This window comes from Suricata suricatta, chromosome 1, assembly GCF_006229205.1.
Source record: "Suricata suricatta isolate VVHF042 chromosome 1, meerkat_22Aug2017_6uvM2_HiC, whole genome shotgun sequence".
NCBI classification, from domain to species: domain Eukaryota; kingdom Metazoa; phylum Chordata; class Mammalia; order Carnivora; family Herpestidae; genus Suricata; species Suricata suricatta.
The window spans coordinates 33,593,258-33,617,291 of NC_043700.1; the positions used below are offsets into that span (position 1 = coordinate 33,593,258).

The following is a 24,034-nucleotide window of genomic DNA, read 5'->3' on the forward strand; positions in this document are numbered from 1 at the left end:
GATACTTTCTAATTGCCCAAAATCAGCATGTAAGAACCAGCCCTTCAGTAAACGTCCTCATCATTGTACATAGTGTGTATGGCCCTCTTTATGAGCATAATTAAAATAAGTTCCTAGCAGTGGCATTGATGAATTAAAGAATCTGTTCTTTTTTTTTTTTGCAGTTTATTTATATTGAAAGAGTGAGTGAATGAGCATATGCATGCGTGAGCAGGGGAGGGACAGAGAGAGAGGGAGAGAGAGAATCTCAAGCAGTCTCGAGCCCACAAAGTGTGAGATCATGACCTGAGACAAAATCAAGACTTGGATGTTTAATCAAGTGAGGCACCAGGCATCCCTGGCCATTAAAAACAAAGAAACAAACAAAACCAACTTTCTTGTTTGCTTTTCCCCTTTAACGTATAGAATGTATTCTTAATTTCAGCTGTTCAGTAGAAAGTACCAGGGATGGCTTTGTGTGTGTGTGTGTGTGTGTGTGTGTGTGTGTGTGTGTGTGTGTGTCTATGGGAAATGGGGAAGAGGATTTACGGTCTGGTTGCTCACTAAAATTACTTGCTGCCTCTGATTCTAGGTTCCTTAAAATGGAGTTTCTGTCTGTGTGTTCTCTTTAATCCTCCTTTTGATTGTATGAATTTTTGTTTGTAAAATGCTCAGTCACCTTGCCTGACTCTGTAGTCAGTGCTACTTCCTCCCTCTTCTTCCCTTTCATTGTTCTCTGACTTTACCCCAGGCCTTGTGGGTGGCAGCTTATCTGGCCCGAATTGGGGCCAGCCTAAAGCCAAGGTCACCAGGCAGGCCAGCAGTTTGCAACCCCCTTCAAATCAATGTTCTTTAAATATCCAGCAATTATTAGAGAAAAGCTCCATGTAAGGAGCTTGGGCAGAAAGGCCTGCAGACCCAGGCCAAATTTTGGCTGTCCCTGGACCTTATGCTGTGCTCTGCACAATGAAACCGGAACCACTGTCCAGAAAAGGAAACTATTTACTGTAGTTTGAGTCGCTCCCCAGGGTGGTCTGTCTAGTGTCCCGTCCTGCCATACCCGGGTGCTGGCTCATTTCCCCCACCCACTCCCACTGGGTGTTCAGTGTCCCTTCAGTCCAGTCTGGAGGTCAGCAGGAATGACATAAGGAGACGGACCTGTGTTTAAATGAAACCTGCTTGAATTTATGTTTAGTGAATGCTTCCTCTCAGAGCTTTAGTCCACACTTTAAAAAGTGCTTAGAACTTGCAACACTTTTTTTTTTGAGCATTCTCGGAGGTGATAAGCTTTATTCTTAGATGTTAAGATTTTTTTTTTCCACTGTAGCTAAAGAGTTTTTAAACTTCAGTGAGTGTAGTGATCGAAGGGGGATTGAGGTTATAACTACAAAGTAGTGAAAGGAGCCCTTTTGAGAATACTAAAACGTGGTCCAGAAAGGCAGTCTTCAAGAACAGCGATTCCTAAATGCCAGGCTTATATAAAGAAGGCCTTTGGATTTTCTCTGTTGGGGAAACGTTTTCTTTGAGTTTCAGGGGCTTTGTAGACCCTCTGAAAATTTATCTGCAAGTCCTTCCTGAATTACTATAAAGGTCATTCATTGTCTTTTTTTTTTAATGTTTTATTTATTTTTGATACAGAGAGAGATACAGCATGAGTGGGAAGGGGTAGAGAGAAGGAGACACAGAACCGGAAGCAGACTCCAGGCTCTGAGCTAGCTGTCAGCACAGAGCCTGACGTGGGGCTTGAACCCACAAACCTGAGATCTGACCTGAGCTGAAGTTGGAGGCTTAACCGACTGAGCCACCCAGGTGCCCCAAGGTCATTCATTTTCATGTGTTGGTTCTCAGATTCTGTTTTAAGGCCTTTGAGTCAGACCTGTGTCTTCAACTTGGATCTGAAAGACTGGACTTGAGGTTAGGAAAAGGCCAGTGTGTGTGTGTCTGTGTGATATGGGAGGCCTGTTCAAACTTTGGCAGCTTTCTCACTTTACATGTCAGGTGCTTAGGGACCCATAAAGAAAACTTCTGGAGCTAGAGGAGAGGAGCCGATGGACCGATCTAAAAGGAGCTTCTAGACAGTGTTCCACCAAAAAATTAAAATCTGAGGGGGAGAAGACAAGCATGTTTGTGAGTAATACTAAATCTGAAGTGTTAATATACGCTGTGTTACAAGTGGTTCTGTCTTGTCTCCTCTTAAATGAGAGTGTACATATGAAAGCAGCTAGCCAGGCAGGTTCTCTGTGTGTTTTAGAATATGTTGCTCAGCCTCAAAGATACTGTGTTAATAGCATTCCCCCTCCCCCCTCCCCACCTCCTGTCTGAGGCTTTTAAGCATTTTTATAAACTTGTCTTCCAACTTAATATACCTTCACCGTACTAGAGTGTGTTGAAGGTGTATTACATATACACATACACAATGTTAGGCTGCTTCCCCAGTCTTCAGAATGTTGGTATTCTGTGCTTTTTCTTTTGAAAATATGATATAGTGGAGGGAAAACCCTTTTACATGAGAATAGCCTTTATCCTGAGTAAGCATAAAAAGCATCCATGTTTTAAAGCACCCCTGGGCGATTCACACAACCTTTGAGATTTAGGGGAGGCTGATAACTGAAAGGAAGAGTTTCATTAACAGCAATAAATGTGGCAGAAGTGGAAATGTTGGTCTATTTTTGGATTTCCTCTGTGTTTGCTTTGAATTCATCTACTGATCTAATCTCTTAAAGTGTCTGTGTTCACGAAGCCGCCAGGCAGTGTAGTGCTTGTCAGATTCGTCCAAACTCATCAAACTCCTTTCAGGGAGAAAGCATCTCAGCACAGCGTAGAGGAAGGTTTTTAGAGGAATACAGGAATTTTGTAAAAATAGAAGGATGAATAGAGGTAGGGCAGTTACATGACAGTGTTTGCAGATGAAAAGCAAGCACTGACTGCTGGCCCTAGAACCCTTAACTGATGGAAGATTGAGAAGCAGAGCCCGCCAGGAAGGGCCGGGAGCGTTTGCTCTTTGGTACCTGAGGTCTACGTTCTCCCTTAGGGCCTGGCTATGCGGGCTCAGCGGGCACTGGGAGACTTTGCTGATTCAGAGGGAAAATGCAAATCACATCTTACCCAAACCTCTGTTTTGAGTTTTGTGGTTTGTTTTCTTGTTTCACATTCTGACAACTCCCAGAACTGGTTTAAGTGCAAGAGTAGTTCCTCTCCCACCGCTGGGCCCCACCCGGTAGTAGTCTCCAGTGGTGACTGAAGATACCGGACCGGGTGGGGTCCTGGTGGGGTCCTCAGGACGAGGTGCACCCCTGGGCATGTTGATTTACCTGCACCGGGGTGGGGCTCCTTCAGCTGTCTCTCAGGCTAAAGTCAGTGAGGGGCGGTGGTTTTCCTTCCCCATTCCACCAGTGGGTGGCTGGCTTCAGGATGCAGCTGATAAAAGTCCTTAATCCTTAAGAGCTATGGTGCTGGGATGGGCAGCCTGAGAACTTCTGTGTGAACACTGAGATCCTGCCCCTTTGTTCTTCCCTCCCGGCTTCAGGCTGCCGGCCCGGTTGTGCGCACTGTGAGGTGCTATCCCTCATCCCAGTTCTCAGCTTGGGGAAAGCAGCTAATGGAGATGGGGGGCGGGGTGGTGGGAGGATCTAAAAGGAGTGCACGGTTGTGGGGGAGGGGAGGGAAGGCCCTGCCTGCCCTTTTCTCACAGAGAAGATTAGGGCAGAAACCAAAAGCAAAGAGAGCGGTCAAGGTGACTCTCATAGCTTTCACCTTGGCCTTTGGGAGGTGTGGGGTTGATGGTGAAGGCGGCTGCGAAACAGTGAGAAGAGGTTCCTGTAAGATTTAATAGATGGAGGCAGAGATGAGAGGAAAGAAAGAGACCAAGTTATGGAGCCAAGAAAGCCTTTATTGGGATCTGCGATTCCCGGGCGAGGTTCGGGGACTCCGGGACTGGGGAGTCAGGGAAGTCGCGCCTGGTAGGAAGGGGCGAGGTAATTTATGGGCAAAAGACTTCCAGTCAGGTCCTGGGAGGGCAGACCACCAAATAAGGACACTTTAGGGATGTGGCAGGATGGGATAGGTTGCCTCCTCTGTCAGGGTGATGGGAAGCTGGGGCTTCATGATTGGCTGTTTTCAAACTGGCGCGGAACATTCCAGGTCTGTAAGTGAGGGGTGGGGGTCGTCGGTGCACGGTGTTTTTCCAACCCACAGCAAAATGGCCACCAGTCACCATGCCAAGGTGACTCTTAAAGTTCCAAGAAGTGGGTAGGTGGGGGTCACACTGTACTCTCCTGTATAAGCCTTGCCCTCCCCTCACACTCTCTCAAGTTTGTAGGAAAGGACAGAGGACTGGGGCGTGGGGCCCAGGGATCGCATGAGGGAGACCGGCAGTGGATGTTAAGTCAGCAGAGAGGAGAAGAAATTGGGAAATTAGGTAACACATTTTTACTGTGATCCGCTCCCAAATTCACACAGCAAAGTAGAACTTCCATATGCCTACTTCTGAGATTAAACAGTTATCAAGATTTTCTCAGACTTACTTCCAACATCCTGTTATGCCCAGATTTTAATATCGCCCCCCAAAACCAGAGACCGCTAGGGAGGCCGAAGCACGTATGCAAAAGCAAAGGGCTTTATTAGGGGTTTAGGCTCGCCGGGGCCTAAACTCGGGCTCACAGACTTTACAGGTGTGGTGGATCCGTGCTGAGAGCCCCGAACAAGGGGCGGGGTAGGGCTTTTATGAGTTTTGGGAAGGGGGAGTTACAGGAAATTGTGACATAGGTGCAGTGATCCTATTATACAATATTATTGACAGCAGGTTTATCCAATTACAACATTTAGAGTGTTAACCAATCACAGAGTAGACCCAGGACCCAGGATCCTCACATAGGGTGTAACTAGCCTTAGGCAATAACTGATTACCTATAGCTTCTATTTCTAGGCCTGCCCTTAGGAATGTTAAGGGTATTACAAGGGTGGTCTCTCTTGCCTTGGGCAATGTGTAACTACCTAATAGTTCTGGAGGGACTGACCTTTAGACCTAGTTTAGAGGGGAAACTTAAAGCCTATCATGGCGTCTGTTAGGTTCAGACTCGTGTTCTTACAATCCCCCCCTCTCTTTTTTCCTTTTCCTTTTGTTTTGTTGCTTAAATAAAGCAAATTCCAGGTATCATATAATAAATGTGTCGATATGCATCCCTAATATATTTGGACACATAGATAACTATGATGTCATTATTAATAATATCTCATTTACAAAGATGGTTAAAATTCAAGTTTCTTTTAATTGAGGTATAACTGATACATAAGCTTCAGGTGTATAATGTAATGATTCAGTATTTGTATATTTTGCAAAATGGTCACCACAGTAAGTCCAGTTAACATCTATCACCACACATAGTTTTAAATTTTGATGTTGTTGCTTTTGGGGTGTTTGGGGGGTTTTGTTTGTTTTTGACAGAAAGAGAGAGTGTGTGAGCAGGAGAGAGGAAGAGGGGCAGAGAGAGAATCCCAGGCAGGCTCCACGCTCAGCTCACAGCCTGACGCAGGGCTCAACCCCATGACCCTGGAATCATAAACTGAGCTGAAATCAGGTGTTGGACGCCCAACCAACTGAACCACCCAGGCGCCCCTCAGTTTTTTTTTCTTATGATGAGAACTTTTAAGATCTCTCTCAGCAACTTTCAAATATGCAATACCATATTATTAACCGTCGTCACCATGCTGTTCATTACAACCTCATGAGTTAGTATTTTGTAACTGGAAGCTTGTACCTTTTGACCCATTTCACTCACCCCATCCATTTCTGGCAACCACCTATCTGCTCTATCTACGAGCTTGGTTTTTTCTTTTTCTTGAAGTTTTATTTAAAGTTGGATTAATCATTTTTAGGTATGCTTTTTTTAAGTAAAAGATACCAACTCTAAAAAATTTAGGAGCACTTGGGCACCTCAGTCGATTAAACATCTGGCTCTTGATTTTTGCTCAGGTGGGGAGCTCATGGTTGTGAGATCCAGTTGAGCCCGGTGACAGGCTCAGCTCACGCGCAAGGTGTGGAGCCTCTTAAGATTCTCCCTCTGCCCCTCTGTCTATACCTCCCGCATGCACATGCTCTCTCTCTCAAAAGAAAATTTAGACTTAAAATATGCTGAGCCTCAACGATGAAAGTGTAAAACAGATAACTTATGTAGTATTCATGTGACTTTTTTTTTTTTTTTTTTTTTTTTTTTAGTATTCATGTGACTTTTAAGGGAATCACATTTCCATCTGTGGCTTCAATTACAGCCAATATTATTTGCAACCCAGGTCTCTCTGAGCTTACTGCCTACTCAGCATCTCTACTTGAGAGGCACAAACGGCTCTCAGCATGTCCAAGCCAAAGTCATGGCCCCACTTGGACAGCCCCCAAGCTCTTTTGCTAGTATTTCTGAATGTCAGCGAATGGTAATACATCTTGTCTTTTCATAAGTTAAAAACTTACGAGGAGCACCTGGGTGGCTCAGTCGGTTGAGCATCTGCCTTCGACTCAGGTCATGATCTCACAGTTTGTGGGTTTGAGCCCCGTGTCGGGCTCTCTGCTGACAGCTCAGAGCCTGGAGCCCGTCTTTGGATTCTGTGTCTCCCTCTCTCTCTGACCCTCCCCTGCTCATGCTGTCTCTCTCTGTCTTTCAAAAAATAAATAAAACAACAACAACAAAAAAAACCTTACGAATCATCTTGGATAGCTCCTTTTACTTCAGTCCTATATAGCCTGCCAACACTAAGCCTTATCAATTTTACCTCATTTTCTTTCTCAAATATTCTATATTCCTCCTCCTATTCATTACCCTAGCCAAAGCCTTTACAAGAATATACTAACAATTCTATTTGTTCCATTTTGACGCCCTTGAATTTCTTCTCCATATTGCATTTGCTCATGCCCAGTTATGTATGCCACAGTGGGTTACACTGAGACGAGATAATCTATTATTTGTATCACTTGTTTAATACAAATGCAGCCATTTATTAAACAGTTAACTAGATCATGGGAAGTGATTTATTATAGTTGTAAAGATTTGAAACATTAGTTTTTAAAACAGTGGGATTTATGAAATGGAAACATACAAAATAAATTGGAGTCTAACTCACTGTGTTTCAGTAGTGTCTGAGTTATATGTTATTGAGGAAACTTTGATTTACGCAAGTCAGTAGTGACAAATGATAATTTGGAATACTTAGTACCTGAAAATATACTTTAGTTAAACTGTCACAGAAGCCAGAAAGAGGAGCAGGAGGAAATTTGTGCTTCAAAGTTGAGTTACTAACAACGTCTGTTTGTCTAACTTCTTAATTTTGCAGATGTAAAATTTAGAGAGTATGTGAAGTGGTTCCTTGTGAGTTTAAATTTTCTTGGTGGAAAATATATTGCAGTGTGTAACAATATTTTAAAAACTCTCAGATGCCTTTGTGTCTGTCTCTATTGAATATTCACTGTTTCAAGGCAAATTTCTTGTATCATGTGTTCTCATTCTCTCACACCAACTTGGCATCAGTAATTCAGTTAATTCTGACACTATCCATAGTCTCTGCAGACCCCACAAATTAAGTGCTCATTCCCCTAAGACTGCCCCTCCCCTTCATTCGGATGCCACCTGCAAGTATAGTTTCACTACTGCTAACCACCTGGCTCTAATTTTGGGGGCTCCCACAGCCCTCCTTCAGGCTTGCTAATTTGCCTTAGCAACTCACAGAACTCAGGGTACGAAGGACGAAGTGAAGTGAAGGGGAGGAGAGTCCATGCCCTCTTCTCCCTGAGTATACACCTTTCCAGCACTTTGAGAAGGTCATCAACCTGTACGCTCCCTGAACCCCATAGTTTAGGGGGTTTTTAACCCATATGTTGGCATGATTGATTAAATCACTGGCTATTGGTGATTAGACTTCACTTCCCACTTCCCTCCTCTCCTGATGTGAGGGAGGGGTGGGGCCGAAAATTCCAACTTTGTCCACCACTTGGCCTTTCTGCTGACCAGCCCCCATCCTGAAGCTACGTAGGGGCCACCAGTCAGCTCAGGATCATACAAAAGACACTTACCACTCCCAAGATTCCAAGAGTTTTAGACCTGTGTTAGGAACCAAGGACAAATAACAAATGCTTATTTTTATTGTACCATACATGTTGAATCTAAAAAGCTCATGGTAAGCACCAAAACTTAAGTGATAACTCTCTATACTTAGATATAGTCAAGACTCCATATTCCGTAACTGACTGGATGCTGGGTGTAAGCAGGGGTGCTCAGACCTGGCCTGGCTTCTCCCTGAGCCAGAGCATCTGGGCTCATGTAAATCTCTGCAGCCTGGGTTTCTGGTGGTGTTTTCATTGTTGCTTGTCTACCTCTTTCTTCATCAGCACAGAATTCCTAACAGTTCAGATATATAAATAGAAAAATTTGTACGTGCACACATACGTTACATTTTTGGTACGCTTTAAAACATTCTTGTTAAAATTTTGTGTATAATGCAGTTGAGTTTAAAATATTTTTATTTTGAAACTTTTCACGACTGTACAGCTGAGAACATCGCACAGTGGAAACTCCCTTATACCCATCCCCAGATTCAGCAGCTCTCAAGATTTTGCTACATTTGCTATTTTTTAAAAAAAATTCTTTTGAAGTATGTTAAAACAAATCCCAGATACCATATGTTGAGAGCTTTTTTAAATTACAGTATTAGTAATAGTTAAATGTGTACTTCAAACAAAACTTACATTGGACGTTGGTAGAATATCTGAAGCATCTGGGCACAGTACAGTTTGTAAGCCACTGCCTACCTAATTCTAGTCATAAAAGAGTCGTGGGAAAATATGTGTGAGTGCTTGCTGTTTTGATCCTGGATTAGAATTAGGGTTAGGAAGTAGGATGAGAGGATCACCTCTGAGTTTCCTTTGTTTGTTTTGAGAGAGCAACCTTGAGAGGTCTAGCAGAGGTGGGGCAGAGAGAGGGGGGAGAGAGAATCCCAAGCAGGTTCCACACTGTCAATGGGGAGCCCACGGTGGGGCTTGAACTCACGAACCCATGAAATCATGACCTGCGCGGAGGTTGTTTAACCATCTTATACCAGCTGAACCAACCTGGTGCCCCTCTGAGTTTTCTTTAAAATCACCATGATACCATGATAATACCAATTTATTTGTTTTTTGCTGCTGCTATTTGATTGCTATTTCAGGTAACTAGTCAGGAAAGTACTATCTTAGTTTGTGCTTTAAAGAAATACCCTCACTTTACACCTTCCTAATTGCAGCACTTCTTCAATTAAGACCCAAATGAGAAAGAATCTTTATTTTTCACAGGTAACTTTGAGAGACTACCTGGCCCCGCTTAGAGACAGACCTTCTAAAGAAAAAATACCTTTATTATTGTATGACTTCTGTCTTAGTAAACTAAGGACTGCTTGGTGGTTGTTGCTTTTAAATAACATCGATTTTTTTTAAGTTTTATTAAATCCAGTTGGTTTTTCTTTTTCAAGTAATCTTTATATCCACCGTGGGGCTTGATCTCATGACCCCAAGATCAGTATCTGCATGCTTTACGGATTGAACCAGCCAGGCACCCCAGAGCTGTTTGATTTAAAGCCATTTCCATATCTGCTTGCTTCTTCCCTCCCTTCCTTCCTTCCATTAATGTTTATATATTTTTGAGAGAGATTGAGAGCATGAGCCTGGGAGGTGCAGAGAGAGAGAGACAGACAGAGACAGAGGACCTGAAGCAGGTTCTGAGCTGTCAGCACAGAGCCCGTTATGGGTCTCAAACTCACAGACCGTGAGATCATGACCTGAGCCGTGGTCGGACACTCAATTGACTGAGCCACCTGTACAGGTGCCCAGGTATCTGCTTTGTCAAATTAGGTTTTTAATTTGGTTCTTTCAGTTTTTTAAGTCTACAGAGAAGTTACTCTGAGCAGGCCATGAGGGGATTTTCATTTAATTTTGAACCAGTTCAAGTATTTAAACTGTAATCTGAGGAAGAAAGAATACTTGCTTTTACATCCAAGGATTAAAACCTGCAAACTGTGTAGCATTTGGACCCTCAAGCTGTCGGGCAGGCCCTGGGAACTGTCGGAGCCGGATCTGACCCCACTGTCTGAGCTGGCAGTGTCTCAAGCTTTTTCCAGACCAGTTACTTTAACCTGTGGAATGTTAACATCATATTAATACGCTTTACAATAGTCTCACAATCTATTTAGCCTTTTCCTCAATAGCTCTACTTGGTATAATTATGTGTATAACTTGGACAAAACACATGCACATTTTGGGGTAGGAAGATGGATTTTAGAGTGTAGTACCAACTGTTTCTTTCCAGGCTGCTCTGCCAACCTTGCGGAACCTTCGAGATGCTTAATAGGAGCTCATAAAGAGGGAGGAATTTGCTGCTTGTCTGGGTAGATTCAGCTAGTAGAGAGTATTTACTAATGCTGAAAAGATAAGTCTTTAATAGATGGCTTTTGTGTTTTGTTTTAGAATCACAAGAACTTGATGAACAGCTGGTAGCAGAAGTGGTTGAAAAATGTTCATCTGAGACTTGTTCTAGACCCTCAGAAAATGAGATATCAAAGCAGGCTATTGCTTCTTACTCAGTCAGGGATTTCAAAGAAGAACCTGAACGTGATAGTAGCAAAATTTCAGTAGTGAGACCATTTTCAATAGAAACCAAGAATTCCACGGATGCCCCAGCACCTCTAGGAACAAAGGCAGCTTATGGGTGTCTAACTATGGGCTCAGGCGAGGCTTTGCCCTCCAGCACAGCAGAAGCCATCCCGGACAAGGCAATGACAGAAGGCGCCATGGGGGTGACCCTGGAGGCCTCCACGGAAGCTGACCTGAAGGCTGGCAGCTCCTGTCTGGAGCCTGTTCCCAGCAGAAGCAAGCTACGAAAGCCCAAACCCATCTCTCTGAGGAAGAAGACAATTGGTGAATTCTTAGAAGCCGATACTGCCCTGGAGGGCTCGCCTCTCTCCCAGGCTTCCTATCAGTTCTGTGCTGATAAGATGGATGGGAACGCAAATCCTTTGCTAGGAGGCTCCGGGATCCAGAAACCTCCTGCTGACACTAAGGAGACCTCGAGCGCTCCAGGCAGTGACACCAATGACTCAGGAGTTGAGCTGCTGGAGGAGTCCAGGAACTCACCTCTGAAACTCGAGTTTGATTTCACAGAAGATGTGGAAAATGTAGAGTCCAGGAAAGGCCTTCCGAGGAAACTCGGCAGGAAACTGGGTAGCAAACTGCCTCCAAAGGTACAGAAAGATAGCGTCTGTAAGCCAGTAGGCGCCAAAGGTGGGGACCAGCCTGCAGACCCGGCTGCAGACAGCACTCCTCCCTCCCAGACATCCGCTAAGCTGGCCCCCAGCCAGTGGGATAACCCCAACATCAGTCCCTTTGGGGGCCACTCCACTCTACAGAACACCCCCCCTCCCTCCTCTAAGGGCTCCTACCACCTTGATGAATCCATGGATCCCTTTAAACCAACTACAGCTTTAGCAAGCAGTGACTTTTGTTCTCCCGCCGGTAATCATATTAATGAAATCTTAGAATCACCCAAGAAGGCAAAGTCGCGTTTAATAACGTGAGTGACGAAGGGTGTGGGTGTTGTGCTCTGTGTACTCTCTGAGTTTGGCAGCCGGCTGCTTTTGGTTTTGGTGAACTGAAGTGATCTTTGAGGTGCATCGGGGGCAGACACACAGCTTATGTATAGCCTTATGTTGTAGACCTCACTGTTTTGCTTAACTCTGGGGTGCAATTAGAAGTGCTAGAGTTTTCTCTCTGCAGGTGTCTGCTTTGTTTCTGAATCCTCAGCTTATTCAGCCGACCTCTCCCACCTCCACACCTTGGGTACCTTTTTCTTATTAAAAGAAAATTAGTGTGCGACACATAGAGATTTGATGGTTTTCAGAAATCTTATCCAGATTGTCAGGAAATGTTTTATATACCGAATTCAAGTGTAGCCACCATCTTCAGATTCTCTGTGGATAAAAGGAAAATGAAGTCTTTCACTTAAAACAGAAAGCTGTGACTTTTGTTGGAAACAAACCTGCCACGAAAAGTTGCTAAGAATTCTTATGTCTCCATGTTTAGCTTCTGGCTCCCATCAGTAAGGAAGTAAATTTCCAGTACGAAGCAAGAATATTTTAAGCATTCTTGTAAATCTGACTAAATTAGTCTTTGGTTGTGCGTTGTCTCCCTCTCTTCCCCTCCCCCCTTTTCTGGGAACTCCATAACCACTTTTGCAAGGTCCTTGGAGTTCCCAGAGTGATCAAGCCATATTCCATGTAAAGTTTCAATTTAAATTTGTTACAGGGTTACCTTTTCACAGAACTTGAGTTGATGACAATATATCCTTTTGTGACCCTGTGACATTTTACCAATAATAAAGTAGGACCAATGACATGGAGAATGAAATGTGAAAAGGGAGGATGAGAGGCAGTACTGTTATTTCCAGCTGTCACTGTAGATGAGTCAGGGAAATACTGTTCAGCATTACTGTGACCTAAAGGAGTATGCTAATGTGGTGTGATGAATTCTACTAGAGAGACCATTTTAAAGAGCAGAAAGCATGAGGACCAAGAATCTCGAACCATGAGAAATCCTTTCCTCAGCCCTAGAATGCCTAAGGTGAATGAAATGTCGTTAGTAGCTCTTATTTGTTCTCTGTTTATATACGAGCAGTTAAATGGTTCCTGAAACATACTGTTGGTTGGGGGTCCTCCAAGTGCTTTCTGTGGCTGAGGTTAGTTACCTGTCTAGACAGATTTCGGGGTATGCGTTGGCCACACCAATGCCTTGGTGCTTCCTATGGGGTGCTTCTGGCTAGCAAAATAAGTAAGGGGTCCCTGGGAGCCTCCCTCTCAGTTGCATGGTGAAGCTGTGTAGCCAGTGTATCCATGTTAGATGAGGCTAACTATGGACCAGAGGGAGGGAAGTTTATCATACACCTAATTTTCAGTAGCAGGAAGTACCCTCTCAGTCCTTCTGCCTTCACCCGGTAGCATTTTCCTCCTGTTCTGTTCTTGGTGAGTGAGTTTCTTGATTTACTATACCTTGTAGATTTTTTTTTTATTTAACTCTTACACAGTCAAACCTCTTGTATCCTTGTTCTTTCCAAAAGAGAGGGTGCGTGACCTCTTCTGTAACTTGGGCTTTGTTTAAAAATGCCTTCTTTGATAGGAAAGACAGGCAGTATGCATGTGGAAGTAGAAGCGAGTGAGGATTAGAAGTTCTGTTAACAGGTCCCTTTGTGTGATTTTTTAAAGGATGCATGTAATTGGCATCTCAGATTCTCCTCTTCTGAAGTGGAAACATCATACTATCTACAGTTGGTATTTTGGTGGATCAAATAAGTTAACATAAAACCGTTTTAAGCTTCTTGGTGATACACACCTACAGCAGTTACGAGCGGATACGTTGTCCACTATTGTAATATTCCTGTATTGCCTTTAATCTGGGTGACGAGACATTTAAATGTTCTCAGAAGTGAAATGTTGGCTTTATATATTCACAAATATTTGGAAGTTTACTCTTCCTCTATAAATTTCTGAGTGTTTCCACCACTCTTACTGCGTTAGAGAGAGGTTCCTGATAATCATTCACTCACCATTAGTAACATTCATGAATATGACATTTTTATTTGTGTCTCACCTCATAGAAAGAATTTTACAGCCTTTACACCTGTCAGACTACAGATAAATATTCCAGGCTTTACATGATTTTTTTCTCCATCTGTCTGTCTCTTTCCTGTCTCTAATTTTGTTGGTGCATCAGGACTACTGAACAAGTGAAATTTCTCTGTTTTCTGTTGTAAGTACCCCTGCTGTTTCTGTTCGTCTCTGGAACCGTTGGCACGTCCTCTCCCTGGACCATCTCTCCATAGCATGTTGGCTTCTGTTTCTGAGTTTGACCTTCTGATGATTTTTTTTTTTTTTTTTTTTTGCATTTCATTTGCCACTTCATGAGTCAGCTTAGCCTTGCAATCGTCTGTACCTAACGGAGTGGAGACCAGCCTTCCACCTTAGGTGCGAGAGCTTGCGCTCCCGGCTCGGCACGCCTCGCGTGGCACTTTGGTAATGCGTGCTGGCTTGGCCCCCACGTGATCCCGACGGTGATCGGAGGGACTCACTGCTCTGCTGTTGGAAGTAACGGACTTCTTTGCTAGGATAAGGTTGCTGGCTTGGAGCAGGGGATAAATTTCAGAGGCAACTCAAGTTTGGTGGTTTGGTGGCAGGGGGTGGCGTTTTAGTAAGAGCATTAGGAAAGAAAACCAGAAACTAGATAGTGGTTGTGCACATTCTGGGAACTTTATATGCTCGTCTTCCCCTCCCTGCTCCCAAGCCCTGTCCCCCTTGCAGAAGAAGAAAAACTTGTAAATTTATTTTGTCAGAGTGACGTTTTTACTGGAAATTTGAAGTTCATTAAAACAACAGAATCTGAACTAATCTTCGGATCATAAATTATGTGCTAGTTCAAAAATAACAGGTGGTTTGAGTTTTCCCCAGTTTCAGTCTTGGCACAAATACTTGACATTTGCTTTCCCTCTTACTGCTTAATAAGAATGGTAACAATATACACAAATAGTTTTATTTTTGTACTTTCTGTTGACCACAGTTCTTCTCTGTCAGCACACAGGTCTGGAACTGTCCTGTCAGACTTATGTGGCTTCTAGTGCAATAAAGAACTTTTTTAAAGAATCTGGTCCAGTGTGGTAATTTTTCTAATGAATGTCAAAGCCAAGTGAGTAGGGATCAGATGAACTGAATGTGTCTAGGTGCTAAGGCTACCTCCAAAAGGCTTGGTGGCATGTGATCAGAACCGGTAGGGGTCAGAGTACTGGTGTTTAACATCCCACAGAAGCAGGTGAGGAGGTCTTTTCAGAGAGTGAGCTGAGCTATACATCATTGCTTGCCTTGTCTCTTGGAAGAAGATTCAGAGACATAAAAGGGGTCCCCCTCTCAAATGTGTAGATGTAGAACTTGTGTGGTGCTGTATGCTTTCGCTTCTCTCTGCACACATTGCTGTCTTTGCTCCATCTCATAGCCTGGAAGTTGCCAATGTGATTCCAAAATGGCCTGTTTTTGTTTTTTGTTTTTGTTTTTCCTTTCCAGGAGTGGCTGTAAGGTGAAGAAATATGAAACACAGTCTCTTGCTTTGGATGGGTGTTCTCAGGTGAGTCAGTGCCCATCATCAGGATGTCTCTTAGACCAGTGGTCCCCAAAGTGGTGTTTGTATCCTCCTAAGGGAGTGGGGGGTAGATTAATGAAGAGTTTCCAGTGGGTGTCTGAGTATCTAGCTTTGAGGAAACCAATTTCCAGATCCTTAACTTCCCACAGTGACCTGAGAAGGCTCCTGAGAAAGGAGGAACCCCTCATATTACCCTTTCCCCACTTTTTTGGGGTAAAGTATTCTCTCATTCTCAACCTTACTAATGTGCATCTTCACTGGGTATGAAACATCTGGGCAGATTTGAAATATTGGTGTATATTTTAAGAAACTGAAGGACTATAATAACTTCTTTTAAAAGAAGTCAGATGGTTTTCCAATTCGTTGCTTTCAACAAGGTCGGAGAACCCGAGATGTTATTGGAAAATTACCTTTGACACCATGTTATATGTCACTTATATCTCAATTTAAAAAATAATTTTTGATGATAGATTTTTTTGGCATATAGCTTGGAAAGTTTCAAAGATTTAAGAGACATTTCTATTACAAGACTTTTTTCGGTTTCACTCAGATAGGCTTAAATATATGTCTCCTTTTTGATTTATAATTAAAACATTTTTTTAATGTTTGATTTATTTTTGAGAGTGAGAGAGACACTGTGAACAGGGGAGGGTCAGAGAGAGAGGGAGACACAGAATCTGAAGACAGGCTCCAGGCTCTGAGCTGTCAGCACAGAGCCCAATGCAGGGCTCAAACCCACGAACCATGAGATCATGACCTGAGCCAAAGCTGGATGCCAACCCAGGCGCCCCTTGATTTATAATTTAAAAATGAAAAAACAGGAATAAAATTCTTGCAGACCCTATTTCCTTCTAGCAATAAATATTTGTGCATGACCATATGAATTGAGAAACACAGAAAACCAAGCCTCCAGACCCATCTGGTTGTGATGAGATCCTTTTTAAAACCGATTCAGCATAACCATGATTACAGAAACACACATTCATTGTTTCACAGAATGCATTTTAAGTTTAACTTATTTTACACAGTTTGGACCAAAAACTTGGGTACATGGCTTAACACTAAAAACAATCAAAAAATGATTTGTCTTCTGATTTATTGTTTCATCTCTTACAAGTGTGTAAATTATCCACTTTCGAGTGCTGCTAAAGCAGGCAACAAGAACTGTGAGAAATTTACCTTTGATTTGATTCAGAAAAATTGCATGCACTGCAAAAGTTTTAAATAATTGATTCAGCAAAATGTAATCAATACAAAAGTAAAAACTTGTATTTGATAGTACTTATCAAAAGTTGTAATATTTTTGGGGCAAATTGTGCATTAGTTAATTACAATTATTAGCTCTCCAGAAGCAAACGTGTTAATACTTTAAGACTTAATGGTCATAGAATTTTTTTTATTTTTTATCTTTTTTTAATTGAGAAAATGGTAGGGAGAACTTTAAGACTTTCAAGCCTACAGATGCATTTTAAAGGATGGCTTCTTGGTGGAAGTGAAGTGGAAGTACACATTTAGAGGACAGGAGGGATGCAGATTTCTGACAGTGAACACTACTGAGTGTGTTCATGCTTGATTTTAAATAGACGATAGAGTATCGTCAAATCACTAGGGTAACTAGTTTGAATTAGGCAAGGCCAGCTTTTCTTTTTCTTTTTTTTTTTTTTTTGGTGCAAAAAGATGATTTTATTAAAGCAAAGGGCCAGGACCCTGGGCAGGAAGGGCTGCCAGCAAGGCCAGCTTTTGAAGTGTCCCAGATAGTGTATCCTTTGCAGTTTTTTATATTTATGCTGAGATGCTTTTGTATGTCACCTGAAAATACATTGGGGTATCTAGGTTTTCCAAAAGAATTCAGAGTGTAGATGAGCAAAATATTTGAAAACCATTGCCTTGGACAACTTCAACTTCATGCTTATAAACCTAGGCTACCAAAGGTTAATTTTTCAAACCTCACATGTGAAAGCAGGTTCTAGAAAACATAACATTCCCTGATGGAGAGACCCCAGCTTCCTCCTTGATTGGGACCAAACTTTGTGGCTGAGTCTGGTCGGATATCCGAGTGGAATGGTGGCTGTTTGCCCCGTTCCTGAGATGTCGCTTTCCCCACTCGGTCTTCCTAAACGATAGCATCTGATGTGTTGCATTTCCCAGGATGAAGGAGCAGTGATCTCCCAAATTTCAGACATTTCTAATAGGGATGGCCACGCTACTGATGAGGAGAAACTGGCGTCCACTTCGTCTGGTCAGAAATCGGCTGGGGCCGAGGTGAAAGGTGAGCCAGAGGAAGACCTGGAGTACTTTGAGTGTTCCAATGTTCCCGTGTCTGCCATAAATCATGCGTTTTCATCCTCAGAAGCAGGTATGGAAGCATATGTTCATCTTTATAATGTACATAAGCCTAGAAATGCCTGAAAGCCTAATGCAGGAGGCGCTTTTAAGAGATTTTAAGAGACAATTGGGTTACTTGGAGGATAGATGTAGGATGCTGATCTATGCTTTGCTTCTCTGCCTAGAAAAGAGGCACAGAAGGGAGTCTTTCAAAGAACCAGAGACATAGGGAGGAGTGTGGCACAAGGCACAGGAGACACATTTTAGATGACCTGACTTCTGTAATAATTTATTTTAAGGTGGCCACATCTCAAAATACAGTGGCCTGTAGCCATGTTGTGATTGTTTAGCGTACAGAAATAATATTTAACACACATAGTGCCTTACCCCATGCAGACATACTTCTAAGTGCTTTATGTGGATTAGCCAATTACTCCTTGGTGGGTATTATTTTTCCCCCCCAATTTTCAGAGAAGGAAGGTGAGACAGAAGTTAAGTCAGCCAAGGTCACTTGACTAGCAAATGGTAGAGAAGTAGGGTTTGAACCTTGGCAATCTGGTTCATAGTATTTTAGCCACAGTATTGATGTGGGAGAGATTGCTTTGATTACTAGATTATGGATTTTCCTGTTCAGGGATATGGTAGATTGAAATTGGCCAATATCCTTAAAAATCCTTCATGTTCTAATAAGAACTAACTAGACTAACCTCTGCTGAAGCTTCTTACTGTTGAAGGCATTAGAACACACTAGAGCTGAGGCCCCTTTCCAGACCCCAAGTTATATCTGTGGCCTTAAACCTGACTTGTGAAATGTTTGGGGCCATGTCCCTGACCATTTTACACTATGAACATCTCAGATTTTCAGCAGTGTAATTGATTTGGAGACTTTTATACTTAGTCTTAAAAGTCACAGTCTGTCATCCAACCAGGGAAGGAGGTGGAAGTCCAGACTGCGAGAGTTACCGCCATGGCCTCTCACGCTGCCCAGGTTGCAGCTTGCCATCCGTAGTGTACATATGCCAGGCACTGTTCCAGCTTTCTTCGCAGGCCGCTTTCCCATCTGTACCCCTTCACCCACTCATGCAGGATAACCCTGAGTACTCCTGAACCTGCACTTATTTCTTACATTTGAAATACCTTTCTTTGCCATCTCCTGTAAAAATTCTGCCCATTCTTTCCGGTTTCTCTCAAAACTGTCTCTTGGCTTCCACCACGTTTTATGTTCCCATCACATTTCTTCTTACTGTTACTGTCCCTCATGTATTTATTATAAAAGTTGTCTTCGATGAACTTGTTGAGGTTAAGGACAGTGAGTGATTCCTCTTTGAACTTCCTCCCGTGGAGGAGCATGTAGATATTTGAATTATATTCTTCCTGACTAGGAGGAAATTCCTTCAACAGAAATTTCTAGAGTAGGGGTTCTGTTAGCTACAGTGCTGTCCTCAGAGGTAGTGAAGAGCTAGTGCTGTGCTGTATGTAACTGATCAGCCATGTCTGGAGCTGGCAGAGGATGGTAGGCGTATGGAGGTGGGAGAGGACTATGGGCTCTGTCAGATGAATCAGGCAGTCCGTTTCCTGGGGAAAGTTACCCTTGCTTTGATAGAGACATACATAGATGTGCGCCAGGGCACAAGGCTCTCTCGCAGGGATGGGAAGGAACTTGCCGTGTTGAATGCCCAGTAATGCTCTGTGAGTCTAGGACAAGTGGGAAAACGAGGTTGTACTGAGGAATCTGGACCTGGTCTTATGGGTATAGGGGAGCCATGAAGGTTTGTAAACAGAACAGTGATGTCACATTTGTGTTTTCAGTACTCCACTATTAGCAGACAGTGCACTAAGATGGTAATTTGTTTTTGCTACATGGAGGATTGTAGCTTGAAAATTGTGTGCTGTTTCATATTTAAAAATTTTTCTTCAATGAGTACACATTCCTTTAATTCGAAAAAGCATAGTACTCTTTATTTTAATGTTGCCCTTGGTGGTAGGGTGGAAGGTAGACTGAAGACAAGTTTGAAGGGTGTGGGGAGGAGAATGAATTTAGATTTTCAGACATTGACATTTAGTTTATTGTTTTATCTGCTCTGTTAATTAGTCTGAGGACACCCTTCTGGGCTGGAACTTAAGTGGACTCAGATTTGGTAATAAAAGAGCATTCTTGTCGCTTCCTCTTTCTGAAATAGTCCCATAGTTCGTACAACTTACAGAACTTTGCGTGGACACAAGGTGGCAGCCTTGCTATTCTTCCCACCTGAAGCCGGTGATCCTGTGTCTGCCTGGCTAACCATATGCTCCCTTTTCTTCTGAATATTTTGGATGTTTAACACAGACAGCACAGCCATCAACAAAATGCCAGTGAGCACAGCCATCAACAAAATGCCAGTGTTCCTTTGAAAATCTTGAAATGCTGTTCATGTGTTCCTAGACATCAGTCTGGGCCTGCGCTGAGGTTTCCAGAGTCTTTCACTAGGAAAGAAAGGGACTGACTTCTTGGGATAACTATAAAAATGACTCTCTGTGTTTTAGGCATAGAAAAAGAGGTGTGTCAGAAGATGGAAAAAGATGGATCTACCATGACTGTAAGTTCCTAAATTTTGGGGTGGGGGGAGTGTGTGTGTAGAGAAGTGCAGCTCCGGTTTTTATTTTTTTTTTCTTCCAGTATTTATTGTATTTATTTATTTATTTATTTATAAATGTTTGTTTATTTTTGAGAGACAGACCACAAGTGGGGAAGGGGCAGACAAAGAGGGAGACACAGAATTCGAAGCAGGCTCCAGGCTCTGAGCTGTTAGCACAGAGCCTGACAAGGGGCTTGAACTCATGAACTGTAAGATCATGACCTGAGCTGAAGTTGGACACTCAACTGAGCTACCCAGGTGCCCCTCAGTATTTATTTTAAAGCCCATGTTAATGTTAATTTATTAAATAAACTCTGGGGATGAAATGTAAATACAAGTTTCTTCACTTGAGGAGCTCAGTGTCTATCCTGAGATCTCCTATCTAGTGGCCACTGAGCGCCTGACCTCTAGCTAGTCTGAATTGAGATGTCTTGTTAAGTGTAAAATACAATTAGTCTTTGAAGACTTAGTACAAAAAAAAGAGAAAATGTCTCAAACTATTTATATTAATTACATGTTGAGATGATCATATTTTAGATATATTGGGTTAACTGAACTATATTAAAATTAATTTCACTGATATCTTTTTACTTTTTAAATGGCTACTGAAAAATTTTAAGTTATGTATGCCTTGCATTGTATTTTCTTTTTTTTTTTTGGAACAGTACTGGTAGTAGACAGAAAATGGAAACTAATGTTATGTGACTGTTGTAGTAGAGTATGTTCCAGGGCCTGTGGGAGCCAGGGCTGACTGCCTGCAGAGCAGGTACCTGGAAGGTTGAATTTGAGCTCATTAAAAGAAAATTATTTAAAACTTTTTAGACTTACAAAAATAGTTCAAAGAATTCCTGTAAATCTTTCACCCATACTCCTTGAATGTTAATGTTTTATCTTTGCTGACCTTGACACTTGTGAAGACTACAAGTCAGTTTTGTAGGGTATCTTTCAATTTGGATTTGTCCAGTGTTTCTTTGTGATTAAATACAGTTTATGCATTTTGGGCATGAATCCATGCCCAAAGGTGGTGGTGGTGGTTAAGGTGGTGTTGTCTGAGGTTCCTCCATTTGAACTTAGTTGTAAAGAAAGGATAGGGTTTGCGAGGCCGATAAGGTAGTTAAGGGTATTCTGGGCAGCAGAGTCGGCCTGCACAAAAGCAGGGAATGAGAAGCATGGCCTTTATAAGCAAGTGGAAGTATTAGTAATCTCAGGTGATTACAGGGTACTCTGCATAGGTAGGTGAGGGCCAGGTCACCAGGGGCCATCGACATGGTGCCAGGAGGCTTGGGATTCATGGTCGAAGCAGTTGGGAACTATTGTGGGGTTATAAGTAAGGAACACCATGATCAGTAATAGGCTGAGAGATTTATCAGGTGGAACCATGACTGCTTGGTGAGGTGACTTGGAAGACATGCATTGCAGCTAGGGTGGGAGTGGCGGTGAGGGAAAGCTGGTAAAAGCCACCCAGGGTTTCCCCCTTGAACATCCACTTGGTCAATGTTACTGATAACCCGCCCCACAAACCTGAGATCACCTTGGACTCCTCCCTCCCTCTTATTCCCACAAGCAAGATCTGTGGTTTCTATGTCCAGAAACCATATATTGCAAATTCATCTGGTCTTCTCCAGTGCCTGGCCACCACCAGTGGTAAGGGGCACCTGGGTGGTTTAGTCAGTTGAGCCTCTGACTCTTGATTTTGGTTCAGGTCATGATCCCAGGGTTGTGAGATCCGGCACCATGTTGGGTTACATACTGAACACAGAGCCTTCTTAAGATTCTCTCTCTCTCTCTCTTTCTCTCTCCCCTGTTCACACGCTCTCTTTGTCTCTTTAAAAGTAAAAAAATATATATATACATATATATATATATATATATATATATGTATATATATATATAAATGGAGGGAGGGAGGAAGGAAAGGAAGGAGTAATTTTCTAACCAATCTCCCTATTCCTAGGCTCATTCTCTTATCCCTCTATGAAGCCACGGTGATGTTTTAAACACAGAACTGATCTTTGCTTAAACCTCTTGGTTGGCTTCCCTTGTCTTTAGAATAAGTTCAGACTTTTCCTATGGCTGATGTGGCGTTCTGCTGTGGGACTCGGCCTCTCTCTCTCCAGCATCTGCTGTCACCTCTTTCCCACGCACATCTTACTCTTGTCTTAACACATGGAATTTCTTTTAGTTCTGTGAACCTACCCCTTGGAGTCACTTCCTGTTTTCCGTTCTTTCCTTCTAACACTTTAAACTTGGTGCACGTAGGAACCATGACTGTTTGCTGGTACCTTAGCACCTACCACAATAAATACTGCTAAACACAGAAATCAGTAAATTAAGAATACAGCTGGCACCTGCCTGGCCCGGTTCATCAAGCACACAACTCTTGATCTTGGGGTTGTAAGTTTGGGTCCCCTGTTGGGGGTAGAGATTACTTTAAAAAAAAAAAAAAGAATACAGAAAGAAAAGCAGAATTGTAGGAATTGCTTTTTAGATCTGTGGCTCTGAGACATCTGTGGGATCGGTTGCTAAGTCCATATTTCCAGGAAACAGTTCTAATGTTCATAGCACGAGTTTGAGAAAAGCCTGGGCTGGCTTGAATAGATTGAGGGCCTTTGGGACATACGATAGTTGAAAAAAAAGTTTTGCATCTTGACTAAAATATTTATGTGGATGATACATTACAATATAAGCAACTGTATATTTATAAGACGAATTGTACAGGGGGCACCTGGGTGGCTCAGTGGTTAAGCACCTGATTTCAGCTCAGTTCTTGATCTCATGGTTTGTGAATTTGAGCCCCACACAGGCTGTCTGCTGTCAGCACAGAGACTGCTTTGGATCCTCTGTAACTTTCCGCAGCCTATCTCTGCTCATGCTCTCTCTCTCGCTTGCTCTCTCTCTCTCTCTCTCTCAAAAATAAGTTTCCACCGTAGCCTCTGTGCACATCTGTGACTAGGACTGTTGGGTTCTATTTGTAGACAGATGTTTCTTGGCCCTCAACTGTAAATGCTCTGGGGACAGGGAAAAGGATTAGGGGACATGAAAAAGGACCCTTTTGAAAGGCCACGATTGATCTATTTGGTCAGCATCTTTGTTAAACATACTAGATTGCTTAGGCTAGGGAGAGATCCACATCAGTTCTTTGTGAAGGTAGATTCTGTAGGTTTTCTATGCTGTTTGGTAAGCAGTATAAAGGACTGAAGAATGTGAAAAGCCAAATCCTAGGGTTCTTGAAAAGGCAGTTAAAATAGGCCATGGCCATAAATTCCTAAGAGCTGTTGCGGTTTGAGCTGTGATCCGAGAGGCATGCGGCCCAGCGGAGGGGAGTGGCCAGGGGAGGGCAGGCTGCAGGCCCCAGAGCCCAGTCATGTGGATATTTCTGCCACCATCTGAGGTCTGCTCTCCCACCTCCAACAGAACACTGCCTCTTCCAGACACATTAAGCTGTTGCACGAGTGGGTAGACAGCTCATTCATCCCCTCAGCAAATGATTGAGATGCTGAACTCGAGGATAGATGTTGATATTTTCCTTACGAGGAAAACTCTTTTGGCTTATTTCCCAAATTCTTGGTAATTTATGGGTCAGGAGAGGCACAGGGAAGCTGTTTTCTATAATGAGCTTGGGATTCTGGCTTCAAATAATAAAAACACAAAAGACTGATTTTAAAATGTATTAATCTAGAATCAAATCCAGCAACAAAGTGAACTAAATGTGTAGGCTTGACCTAGGGTGTTCTCTCCCTGTAGGCAAGTTACATGGGAAGTCAGATTCTGAGAACGTCTCTGGAGGAGAAGCATGACACAGGAAGTTAATGGGATGACTCAGAGGTCCAGAGGTTTATTCATGATCCACAAGAAACACTTATAATTTCTGGCTCTGGAGTCTTGGGGCGGCTTTGCTGGGTGCCTCTGACCTCTCCCAGGCTGCGATCTA

General features: G+C 42.8%; 1 protein-coding gene across 4 annotated transcripts in view; it reads left to right on the plus strand.

Moving 5' to 3' along the window:
• TACC1 (transforming acidic coiled-coil containing protein 1) overlaps positions 1–24,034 on the plus strand; it is a 59,105-nt gene that overhangs the window by 18,415 nt on the left and 16,656 nt on the right. The window contains exons 3-6 of one of the 4 annotated variants that reach the window (XM_029936235.1): positions 10,457–11,558; positions 15,088–15,148; positions 17,312–17,519; positions 20,012–20,064. In XM_029936235.1, coding sequence (XP_029792095.1) covers positions 10,457–11,558; positions 15,088–15,148; positions 17,312–17,519; positions 20,012–20,064 — 1,424 coding nt within the window. The remainder of the gene's footprint in view (positions 1–10,456; positions 11,559–15,087; positions 15,149–17,311; positions 17,520–20,011; positions 20,065–24,034) is intronic. The other 3 variants (XM_029936240.1, XM_029936249.1, XM_029936255.1) reach the window with 3 other exon arrangements.